This window comes from Haplochromis burtoni, unplaced genomic scaffold, assembly GCF_018398535.1.
Source record: "Haplochromis burtoni strain Fernald_Lab_line unplaced genomic scaffold, NCSU_Asbu1 Contig_699, whole genome shotgun sequence".
Classification (NCBI taxonomy): domain Eukaryota; kingdom Metazoa; phylum Chordata; class Actinopteri; order Cichliformes; family Cichlidae; genus Haplochromis; species Haplochromis burtoni.
This window is the reverse complement of record NW_024583060.1, coordinates 73,611-85,724: the sequence shown is the minus strand read 5'-3', so window position 1 is coordinate 85,724 and position 12,114 is coordinate 73,611. Positions and strand designations below refer to the sequence as shown.

At 38.9% G+C, this 12,114-nt stretch overlaps 1 protein-coding gene across 1 annotated transcript; it reads right to left on the bottom strand.

Moving 5' to 3' along the window:
• Window positions 1-2,243: 2,243 nt before the first annotated feature.
• On the bottom strand, window positions 2,244-8,180 carry zgc:64051 (leukocyte surface antigen CD53). The gene is made up of 8 exons (XM_005949702.3): window positions 7,598-8,180; window positions 6,763-6,847; window positions 5,837-6,025; window positions 5,260-5,334; window positions 5,066-5,167; window positions 4,866-4,973; window positions 4,668-4,751; window positions 2,244-2,664 (listed from the first exon to the last, which is right to left on the bottom strand). The coding sequence occupies exons 2-8, from the start codon at window positions 6,823-6,825 to the stop codon at window positions 2,593-2,595; spliced, it is 693 nt and encodes a 230-aa protein (XP_005949764.1). The 5' UTR covers window positions 6,826-6,847; window positions 7,598-8,180; the 3' UTR covers window positions 2,244-2,592.
• Window positions 8,181-12,114: the final 3,934 nt, after the last annotated feature.

Genomic DNA, 12,114 nt, shown 5'->3' with positions numbered 1-12,114 from the left:
TGGAGAGAGGGGGAGAGAGAGAGAGAGATATATATCTAGATAGATATCTAATTTGTTTTTTTCTTTTTGCCCCTCTTTCAGCCCCTCATTTTTGCTCATTGTAATACTGGTGGGAAATATTGTCTTAAAAAGCCTTTACTCATCTTTACTTAAAGCTTATCAGCCACAACAATTTCATTGCCATCAACAAAACGCAGGATACTGAAGATCAGCCACTGCTCTTCTTCAGTGTAATCCTTTGTAGATTTGTAGTACTGACTAATGAAAGAAATGGAAGCGATAGTCATATCTACAGAACCTTTAGTTTCTCCTTCAGCTGGACTGTTAGCATCTTCGGGCTAGTGCTCACAGGTTGACCTGACAATGCAGTCACTCAAAGCAGATTTAATCCATAGTAAATTAAGGGCACAGACGCAACCCTCTCTGTGGTGATTTTGGTGACTTAACAGTAGGGGATCAGGAGCCATGCCTCCTGGTCTGTCCTAACAGTGCTGTATTCTGAGGCATTGACTCTTGCTGGTCGTGTCTCGCCCAAGTGAAGGCAGTAGGTGTGAGGTGATGTTTCAGGCTTCTGTGAATCCTGCAGGTGATGTGACAGACATGAAGCAAAACTCCTGTTGATGCAGATGTCTGTCACTAATGAACTGCTAATTTAATATTCTCATGTTAATCTAGGGGCTGGGTACCCTGACTGATGCTCATTCCAGTTATGTGGTGGGTGTGGGAGAGGTTTTGTGGTGGGCTTTTTTTTTGTTTTGCTTTCCTATTTATTGATGTTATTGCAGATGTCAGAGTACAGCACTCTGAAATGGATCAGATGTTTACTGGGAATGTTTATCTTTGAAATGTTCATCAGCACCAGGCGCTCTCTCGCTTTCTTTTTTTCTCTCAAACATTCTCAACATGAATGTATGTTTCGGCGCGGTACTGTTGGCTCCTCTGTTCACTCGGACTCTGTCAAATGCAGGGACATTTCTAGCAACTTTGCTTTCACACATCCTGAGCACAAATGGGTGTCAACATATTTTTTTTTTTTCTTCTTCTCTAAGCAAGATGTTGTCCATAGGGTTTCACTACAATAGCAACACTTAGGGAACTGTAACTAACGGGTATTTGAATGGCCTGAAGCTGCTGAATGAAATCTTTGTTTTTCTTTTTTTCTAAATGAGCTGCTTTTTATAAACATTCAGAAAAAGCAAAACTTTTTTTTTTAAAACCACAATATAAGATCAGGAGTGCTTTGGTATAACGTCAGCAGACCAGGTTTTCTGTGCATCTGTAAAAAGTAGAGTGGGTTTGGAGAGCTTATTGAACCATTTTGTGCTCAGTTTCACATTGAGGGGATGCCTCCCGAACGTCTTCATCTGGAGGATGAGGGAACAGGTGCCACATCTCTGTTCAAGTGGACCTGAACAGCTTCAGGAAACATGAGATTCTCATCTGGAGACTCAAAGGGCCACCATAATATGGGGGAAGAGAGGCACTGCGACTGTTTCAGAGGATGAGAGCTGTGTCAGAGTAGTTTCTTATTTTATTTTATTGTCTTTTCATATCTGTAGGTGAGTTGGAGTACTTGTCTATAGTTTCTGAGGTGTCAGGGGTGTTAATTTGCAATAAATAGTGTTTTCTGCTGTGTACAGTCTGTTTCTTTTTTGTTTTCTTGTTACTGTTTTTGTGATTTCAAAGAGAACAATTATTTTAACATGTAAATCATTTTTTTCTTAAGGGGTGTGTGTGTGTGTGTGTGTGTGTGTGTTGTGATCAGTAATGATGCAGGATTTATTCTTTAAATAAATGAATTCATCTGTAACTTGTTGTTTTTAGCTTTCAGTACAATTAGTGGAATCTTGTTTGTCTGTTTGGGGACACAGTTTGTTTCATCAGCTTACCAAGTGAAACATTTAACTGGTTTTTAAACGACGACCTCTCGACCCGCTTAAGCTTAAAACTAAATCTTGTTCAGGGAAACTCGCTGAACAGGGTCAAAAGAGGAAGTGGTTATTTTTAAGGCTCCACCACAGATCAGTAAATGGCAAGCTATAAACAGGAAGTCATCTGACAGCAAGATTGTTCAGAAGTCTACAGAACACTGTTTATGCTCTTTATTTTTATAAAGTTAATTGATCTCCAAACGTTGATTCTGTTCATCTGGACGTAGCGTTTTGTGGGAGAAACGTTTCGTCACTCATCCAAGTGACTTCTTCAGTCTCAGCTGACTGCAGGTTAATTGGATGTTTCCAAATTTGTAAGTAAGTAGTTTATTAAAGACTAGTACAAAGGTAATATTTTACAGAAACTGTTTTAAAAAGTTGACAGACCTTAAGATAAACTTGGCACCAAGCAAGTTCTGTACAAAACTGAACTCAGCACACAGCTTCACCTGAAATGGAGTAGTGCACTGAAGGTCAAAGGTGCCAGAATTTACAGTTATACTTTATATTCAGGTACATAAACAGGTTTAAGCTTTAGGCAAGAGTTTAGAAAAATAGTTTTCTCATTTTAAGTAAGCTTTTCCAGAAACTTTCCCTCTAGTTCCTAAAGAACTTTACAGTGATATTTACTGTAAAATGGGAAGATCATGTTTGAAGGTATTCAGAACTTGTAGCCCAGTCCAGATCTGCTAATGTGGCAGAACAGTGTCATGGCAAAGCACATTCCCAAAACCTGTAAACAGAAAAATAGAAATTAAACTGGAAAAGGACATAAAATGCAATGTTGTACTGTTTTATAAAAAAAGTTATTCTGAGCTTCTCAAGCTGACTGAAATTTCATTGGGTTTATGCTTGTTTATATGAAGTATTTTTATTCCTTTTGCAATCTAAAGAGTGGTCTTTTCTTCCCTGATCCATTCTAGAGCTGTTTTTTTGTTTTTGTTTTTTTTTGGATGTGACAGTGGACATTGTCCAGCTGGAGGCCCACTTTAGTAAGTGGGAGGGGAGCAGGTCTTGGGCTGTATCCCAATTCAGGGTCTGCAGCCTTAAAGTACGCAGCCTCAACGATCCTCAAAGGCCGCGTACTCAAAGACCGCTAAGGCCGGAAGTGCGAGGCTTGTGAAATGGGACGGTCTAGCCTCCGTTGCGCTGCCCAGGTTGCCTAGCAACCATGATACTAACAGCTAGAAACGTTTCATACAGCTTTGTTTGACAGAAATGAAGGAGAAAATCGTTTGTTCATTTGTTTGTTTGTTTCTACATGAGCTTTGATCATTCTCTGTAAGATTAAGCTCAGCTATTGAACGGCGTAAATTTTAAAGTAAAGGCTTTAAAACCAAGTTAGTACAAACGTCACTAATGTCACATAACTTTGCCGACATGTGGCCAACAGTAATGTTTTAATGTTCTTCGTTATTAAACATTTGCACATAAATAAGTGACATAATATTCAGCACTTAGTTTACTAAGTTACTCTTCGGGCGCCCCTCATCCGCTGTTTTTTTTTTCCGCCAAAATTATCCACACCCACCACCGCGCTATGCATTCTGGGATATGTTGGGCCACGAAGTCTACACCGCCACGTCCTTAAAATTCGGGGAAATGAAGGACGCATTTGAGGGCCGCATTTCGAGCAGCCTTCGAATTGGGACTTCGAATCGTCGCGTCGCTGTGACGTAATCGGCCTTAAAATGCGGCCTTTAAGGCTGCAGACCCTGAATTGGGATACAGCCTTGGTCTGCGGCAATCATAGACTGTATATGAAGGATGGCTGTAGCGGCTTTAACGTCACACATTATTTTGCCATTGCCAGATAGCGAATGTGACTGATATACAGGGATGCTGGACAGTCATTGGTTAAAGACATGTAAACCACTTTTATAACTTTAGTGGGGACTAGTCTTAACAGTAAGATGTGAAACTGGCAAAGTATAAAGTCATCAGAAAAATGTTTAGCATGAAGTGAACTGAAAGTTAATTTTTCTTACATTTCTGTACATCCTAACTTCTATTCCAAAGCAGGAGTTGGCCATTAGGACAGAAGAATGTAGGTTAAAAGTACTTGACCATTAGCTTTTTATTATTTTATTTTCAAGAGCTGCAAGCTACATTCATCTCTTATTTCCTTTTTTCTCTTCACTCCCAACCAGTTTTACCAGATGGCTCTCTGCCACTGTCACTGGCTCTTCTGGCTCTAGTAGATGTAACATGGGCTGCAAGATGGTTTCCACCAATGTGGAATTACCAAAAATAGAGAGGGCATAGCCTAACATATGAAACAGGAAAAGACCGCTGTGTAATCCATTTATTTCAACAAAGTAACTGTATTCGGAATACCATGTATTCAGTTACTCCCGCACACTGTCTGGAGATCTCTTCCTGTCAAAAAGTTCTTTCTCCCCACCATTGCCTGGTACTTGCTCATAATGGGTTATCTGATCATCAGAGTTCTCTCCATCTAATATTGAAGGATCTTTATAGTATAAAACACACTGAGGCCATGGTTGTTAACTGCTAGAAATTAAACCATACAGTCAAAGGCAACAAAGTTTAGGTATATTTTAACAGGAAGATGCCACGTTTCTGAGCAGAACATTGTATTAACCAATTCATTCACTTTATAATCCAGTTGTCTTTTATACAGAAGTGAAGATGGTAATTTCTGAGACATGGTACATCTGCAGGTTCATAGATTAACTTTGCAACACCTGCGTAAATAGTATGTTAACAGCTTACCTCAATCATACAGAGGACAATGACAGAGACCCCAATGGTTAGGAAATTCTTCTCAAAAAAATTTGTCACCTTTGACAAACAACCCTGCACACAAAACATTTTGAAATTACCTGCAGCAGTAACAATGTGACCTTTGACCTCTATGGTACATTAAAGCAAGTATGAATCTGAAAGGATCAGTGATTAGTATGAGCCTACCGTTTGCCTGTATTTATGACTTTTACAAGAGGGGTCCTCAGGAATACAGCAGGATTCTGGCACGTTGTTTCCCCAATCTGTTACATTATTGATTCCACAGCAGTCAAGCTAAAACAAATGAATTTGACAGACAAAAAAAATAAACAAATTTCTAAAGTCATTTGTGTCACAACATGACATCTCCACTCTGACACACTTACTTTTTCTTGAATATTATCCCAGTCACTTTGTTTTGAATGTGTTGAATTTCCTTTTGCATCATTCAAGCCCTTTATCAGATCGGTCTTCACTCTTTCAGTAATCTGAACAGTAACGGAGGATTTGGTGATTACATACAACGTATACATTTGCTTTAAAAACAGAACATATTGTGTATAGCATATGTGTCACACACTTCTCCCTCGTATACAAGTAGCAGACATGCTGCTGTCAGTTCCAAGAGCATCATGAGGAAGAGCATCAGGAAAAACTGTAAAAAATAAATAAAAAGGTTTATGTGAATGTTACTCTGAAACACTTTACATACACATATGAAACGGTACTGTATAGTGAAGTTATTTTCGGCTGCTAGTTCACAGCATGTAGCTCAACATGTCTGATTTCGAGAACGTTTTAAACTTGAATGCGCATAAATGCCCATCTTTGTGTTTCCTCCTAGAAAACTAGAAAAACTAGTCCCGATTAACATCTAAATTACCTTTTTTCCCAGAGAACTGACTCTTTAGATATTTCCGTTTGTTACATAAATGCTATTTTTGTAGCATTCAAAAATTGGAGTACACAACAGTGAAGAGGCAGTGTTAGAGAGCCCACCCCCCTTATCAAAATTATACAGGCTTAAAAAACAAACAAATTATACCCTTTGGGGGTACCAAAACTAGAGTGTTAATTACCTAAAAATATGAAGTAATCAGAGGGAGCAGAAAACCACATAATCTGTACTCTGCTTTGAGTATTTGTGTGTGTGTTACCGATAGGAGGAGACAGCGGTTCTCCTTGAGTGCGCCGAGAAATCCCAGGAAGGACACGCAGGTGATGATGATGCCGGTGATCAGGAGGATGTTGGCTATGTTGAAGCTGGCCAGTGAGGGGGTGAGAGCAGCATAATTTGAACTCACCATCATGATGACGCCGAAGGCCAAAACGGCCACACCGCAGATCTGACAGAAGAGAAGACAGACTGAAGCCAAGTCCACAATACACACTACACAGAGTACAGTGAGCTGCACCGGGCCCTGGTCTGCTTCAGAGCTTGCCTACAGGCAGCAGTGTCAGGCAGTACATTTTCTCAAGTGCTTCTGCTTTTTATTTATTTGTTATGCAACAGACTTCTGGCAAATGTTGACTTTTCCTTTTCTTTTGTATCCACCAAGTCTGTGGAACAAAATTAATGAAATGAAATTGAATTAAAAAATATATTATATAATATAAATATATTATTATATTAACACTCTTTCTCTTCATGGCCTCTGTGAGTCAGGCATATCTATCTATCTATCTATCTATCTATCTATCTATCTATCTTCTCACATATTAGCAGATATTGGCTTTCTAAAATTGAACAAGCAAAATTAACTGCCTCAAACCCTAATTGGCTCACGTAATCATCATAGTAATAATACAATTACACAGAGTAAACAAAACTGTCAGAGCCTTTTTTGTGTTTTTTTTGTGTGAACTTTTGGTAAATTCTTTTAACTGATTAATTTTTAAGAATCTGACCATCTGGTAGAATATTTGAAACCCAAAGTTGACACCTGAAGCATTTATAAATACTAACTAATTTTCATATGTCTGTCACACCTGACAGTTTAGGTTTGAAAAGTGAGTGGATGAATGTGACAGGATGTTTCACAGTGATGTGTGATGTAATGCTGGATGACTGAGACATACGTACAAAACAAAGCAAGTTGGCGACACACATGGTGTACTTTAAACACTTGAGGCAGCTGTGAGCCATCTTGCAACTCCTCTGATCAGACCTGCAACAAGAAAAGGCCGTTATTTTTTATTGAATATAAATATCGGAAGCAGGGCTGGATGTGGTCAAGGTTTAATGCAGCATCTCTTATTTATGTCTTGCGTTTGTGTGTGGGTGTGTAAGTGCTAAAACAGACAAAACGTCACGGTCACAAAGCGGGGAAGTGATGCTCACACATCTCACTTCCTGTGTTTCCTCTCAGTTTACAAGCAAAACCAAAATTCTTCTTCTGTACAACACGATATGAGTGCATTATACTTTGGGAGGGTTTAAAATTACATCATGAGAGGGCAAGCAGTTTAATTGTGGAAATACCAAAACTTCCTCAAAATACAAGGTGACCCGTTCTAAGTAAAAATCTCCTGTATTTGTGTTATAAATATGTGTAAAACATCAAAATTTTGCCCTCTTTCTAACTGATCTTTGTTCTGAGAATAGAAACGAGACTTCTTCTTCTTCTTCGGCCATTTAAAACTACTAAAGTACAGCTCTTATATTTTGTTTTCCACTTAAGTCAGTATGTACACATGACAGACACTTTCAGTTAGATGACTGCCTATTTTGGTCTAAATTTGAAAGATTTTTGTTCACTTTTTCATCTTCGTGGGGTTTTCTTTTCTCACAAGTATTTTTTTTTTTTTAGAGATTTGACATCAACACGTTTCTGACCGATAAAGAAACATCTTCACAATATTCTGAAGATTTAAAGAGATCTCTAGAGCTTCAAGACAAAATAAAGTTTAACTCTTACCTATTTGGAGAAAATGATATCTGCTATCGTCTCTGTTTTCAGGCGTGTGCTTGTCGAGCTCGTCTGCTGTTCGTACTTCCCCTTCTCATAGCTCTGTGAAGCTTGCAGAGTACATCATGGGGCTTTCAGCAGCCCTTCTCACTTCCTCTTCCTAAAGTCTAGCAACATGGAAAGAAACTGATGACTGAGAAAGTGCAGTAGGGACAGCCAATAGCGCTGCAGAGACGTCAGGTGCATGTCTGTGACACACTGCTTATATTTAGATACAAGCTGAAACTGTGGTCAGCAGCTGCAGAGGTCAAAACCCCTCACTGATGTGAAATCGATTGTTAATATTCTTATTGCACAACTAGAGATAATAAAGCCCGTATGTTCGTCACAGAGGAACACAAACTGGTTAAAACATCTAACTGGTGTCATTTCTCACCTTCTCAATGTGTCACGTGCTAAGGTAGTTGTCGACATATGCAGTCCTGGTTTCATTTAGTCGTGTTGCAGAGTGTTACTTTCTTTATCAAAGGCCGCTACTCTGCATTTAATCATTAGCTACTATTTCTCAGATGGCTGCCCTTCCCTGAGCCTGTTTCTGATGGCCATTTCTTCCTGTTTAAAAGGAGTTTTTCTTTGCCACAGTTGCCAAAGTGCTTGCCTACATGGAGTTGTCTGATTATTGAGGTTTTCTCTTTCTCCCCCACCTTCCAAACATTTACCATTTATAATAAATGCCTGCCCTCTCCTGAGCCTGATTTTGTTGGAAAATCCCTCCATGTTTAAAGGAACCCCTGCCTCCCTACCAAAGTTTTGCTCGTAGGGAATATTTACATTCATGGGTATTTCCAAGTAAAAACAATCAAATGTGAAACAGTTCTCACCTGATCCCTCAGAATCAGTTCATTCTGTTGTTATTTTATATACTCAAAATTTCATTTAAACGGTCTCCTGATACCAGGCTCCTCTTCTAGCCTTTGTTTCATTCCTAATGTTATATATAACCTGACAACTAGCCTCCCCTGACATTACGCCCTGAACCCGCTGTTCCACCCCTCCCCTGCAGCTGCGCCACAGACCACACCCTGCCACACAGTCACTTTTAACACCTGAGATTGTTGCTTGTTATGGCAACAACAGGAATGGAGAAAGAACAAAGAACATTTTCTGTATAATAGACACAAAAACACTGAAAATGTTTTTAAAATTCTTAAAATCTGAGCCCACGGCAGGATGTCCAGATGTTCTCAGGACTACTGTCAGCTAATGAAAAACCTCGACACATCAGAGGCAAGCATTCAGTTTCTTCAACACTTGTTTTAGTAGTATCGTCATTTCCTGACTCACAATCAGATCATCCATTTTTATTTCATCTTATTACCAGTGTGCCAGGGTTGAAATAAAGACAGTTTTAATCTCTATCTCTGCTGCACATACAGCCAGTGTGCCACAGATCAATACGCACGAGCAAACTGAAGCATAGTACAAACAGAGTAAGGCTGACTGAGCACTGGTTCACTTTCAGGGTGAAACTAAACCACACCTTCCCGGTGGCCTACTGGGCAAATCCCTCAACCAGGGCAGCTGTAGACTAAAATACAGCGATGCATTAATGATATAGGCCAAAGTATATGACCGCTTAGTCATTCAAAGTTTACCTTATCATTACTTGGAAGCCTGTGATGAACTTCACAGCATTGTTGTGTGGGAGCAGGAACAGTGACATTCAGGAGGGGGAGCTTAGCCATCACCATTAAGAGGAACTGTGCAACCACAAATGGGGATTTAAGAGTAAAACAACTAATGTACTTTAAAAAAGGGCCTCTTAATGCACCTGGTTTGCAGTTTTTAGCTATAGTAAAACCAAGACACCGTTTTTGTTTAGACTGAAATGCCTTTGATCCTTTTGCTTCTCTTCAGGCACCAGCGAGGGTCTCTTCAGTAGTGCTTGGTTTTTCATTTTGAACTCTGTTGGATGAATTGTCATTCAGGTTCAGACCCCCTTTGTTCACTTCAAAATGAATTTTTCTCCACTTCTAGCAGCAGTTACTTTTGGAATAAGACTACTAATTCAATTCAGTTCAGTTTTTATATCACCAAATCACAACAGCATTCAGCTCAAAGCATTTAATATTGTAAAGTAAAGACCAACACCCTACCAAACAAGTATTTGGCGACCTTCAGTGGAAAGGGACAGTTTTAGACCACCAGATTTCATGTTCCAGTTACCTTCTTACTCAGATAAATAAAATTTTAACCTTTGTTAAAATTTGTTTTGTGTGTAGAGTGGGCTGGAGTGGGAATTAACGCCCTCATAAAAATCCAATTATAGCTATAACAATAGTGAGCATTCCTTTAGCATTAGTAAACAAAAACCAAATACTGTATTTAACCCGATCAACTGTTTAGGAATTATTTACATTGAGTCATCCCTCAGACAAAATAACAGAATTTTAAATATAAAAACTCTTTTTAATTCTTGAAAATTGCACCCAGTGTCTGCCTGAAGTCTAGGACTGCACATCACCAAATGCTTCATTTCCTCCGACGAGGAAATGGAGCATTTACTGCAGCTGCTTTCAGTTGTTTCTTGTTTGTGGGTTTGTGGGTCTATTTTCACTTACTGAAAAGCGGCTCTGCCGAGTTGAGATGACAACTGACTTGGCCAATAAAGAATAAACTGAGAAATTAAGAATTGTTTTTGCAGCATGCTTCGGGACGTTGTCGACTTGCACTCTGTTACAATGTGGTTTGTTTTGGATTATAAGCTGCTTCTTCCTGTCGCCACACTTTTCCCTGGGCAAGTTCAAGTTGCACCTTGTTTAAACTCTCTGTACCTCCATTCATCAATGCATCTCTTGATTGTATACATGAAAGTCTGAAAGTCTTTTTGATTTGGTTAAATATTGTGTAGCTATTTTTCTGAACCATGGACATAATCCTGTTTTCATGCATGTATCAGATTGTTGCTGATAGATGTATTTTAGTTGTTCAACTTAACAACAGCCTCTTTCACTTCCACTGCATCTCTTTTATTCTTATATTTAAGATTACAGTGAAAAGCTATAACATACAAATCCAACACTTTGAATCAGCTGCAGATATTAGATAGCAGATATGTGACAGACGCTTCATTGGTAATGAAGTAACAAGGGAACAGGCCTCACCTGGCCATGAAACATCTCGTCACTCAATTGTCTAATTACTTTGGAGCCTCTGAGGTTCTAAATCATTTCCAGCTAAAATTGCTTTGTAAAATCACTTGAATTAAAGCTGAAGTCTGCAGTTCTATCATATCTTGATGGTTTGTTGATGGTACGTTCAACAAATTATGGATTCAGCTGTAGCTAGCTGCTTTCAGCACTTTAATCTAAACCACATTAACCTTTGATTCCTGTTCACTCTTTTCTAAGTTTCTAACGAGGTATATTAGTATTCTTTCACAAAACAGTTTCACTTCTGAGTTTGCAAGATGCTTGTTTTATTACTTACATCACTGCTTCCACAGGAATTTACATGTTTACCATTCTCAGTTCCACTGACTTATCATCTTAGATCCAAACACAGCATGCAGCCTACTCATCATTCTGTGCAGGATGAAATGTTCTGGCTGGTGTCCTGTGTGTCCATTTATACTGTATTGTGTTGGAGAAGCAATCCAATTTTTTCTTACAAGTCTAACTTCTCAAACTCATAAAATCAGGATAAAATGAGCTTAAAACAACATTTTTGCTCATGGATGATATCTCCATAACACCTTTGGATACACTCAAGAGAAACATATTAAAATCAAATAACAGAAAACAAGCGAGGCACTCAGTCTCTGATAAAAGTTGAAGTTAGCATTAAAAAAAGACAACTGTGTATCAACTCTGTCTTCATCAGGGTTAGGCAGAATGAAATATCAGCCGTGGGCCTTCAACCAGCACCCGAGTCAAGGTATACAACCCATAAGGAGACCTAAAATAAAACATAAACCTCAAATATGTCAAAAAGTCATAATGCACTACATAACACGAAGCTAAATTTTACATTTTCTACCTGCCTCAGTGAAGAGCATCAGAGCCATGCAGTGCTTCCATCTGTTTTTGTGACATTATTCAGATTATTAGGAAGAAATTACCTGACATTTGTATGTTTCTCTGTGGTTGTGTTTTGCTTAGATTCCAACACAACAAACAAGTTTTGTTTTCTGGTGATTTTTCTTCCTTTTGTTTTGTAGTTGAGTTCATGACTGAAAACAATGGTCAGTGCAAGCACCAGGAAGTGAGCCACTTTGTCACGTCTACAAACAAGTTTAGAGCTGTTGGTGAGGCATCTTCTGCTGAAGATGCAAATCATTCACACTCCCACTTCCCTTCCTCTCTAAAGCTGAATAATCACATGGTAACTTTAGGATTTCTATATGCCCCCGTCAGCAGATTTATAGATGAGAATCTTTTCTTGCTCTTGCCAATCTTGTTGCAACTCCCATTTCTCAGTCACACTCCCCAGGCATGGAAACTTTGACATCTATTTATAGCTTCCCC

Bases quoted from the DNA above. Each gene is read 5' to 3' on its own strand.
- zgc:64051 (XM_005949702.3), bottom strand. From the start codon at position 6,825: ATGGCTCACAGCTGCCTCAAGTGTTTAAAGTACACCATGTGTGTCGCC. The intron at 4,974-5,065 runs GTAAGTGTGTCA...CATTTGTTTTAG, and splicing joins GGGATAATATTCAAGAAAAA to CTTGACTGCTGTGGAATCAA. The intron at 4,752-4,865 runs GTAGGCTCATAC...TTTTGTGTGCAG, and splicing joins GTCATAAATACAGGCAAACG to GGTTGTTTGTCAAAGGTGAC.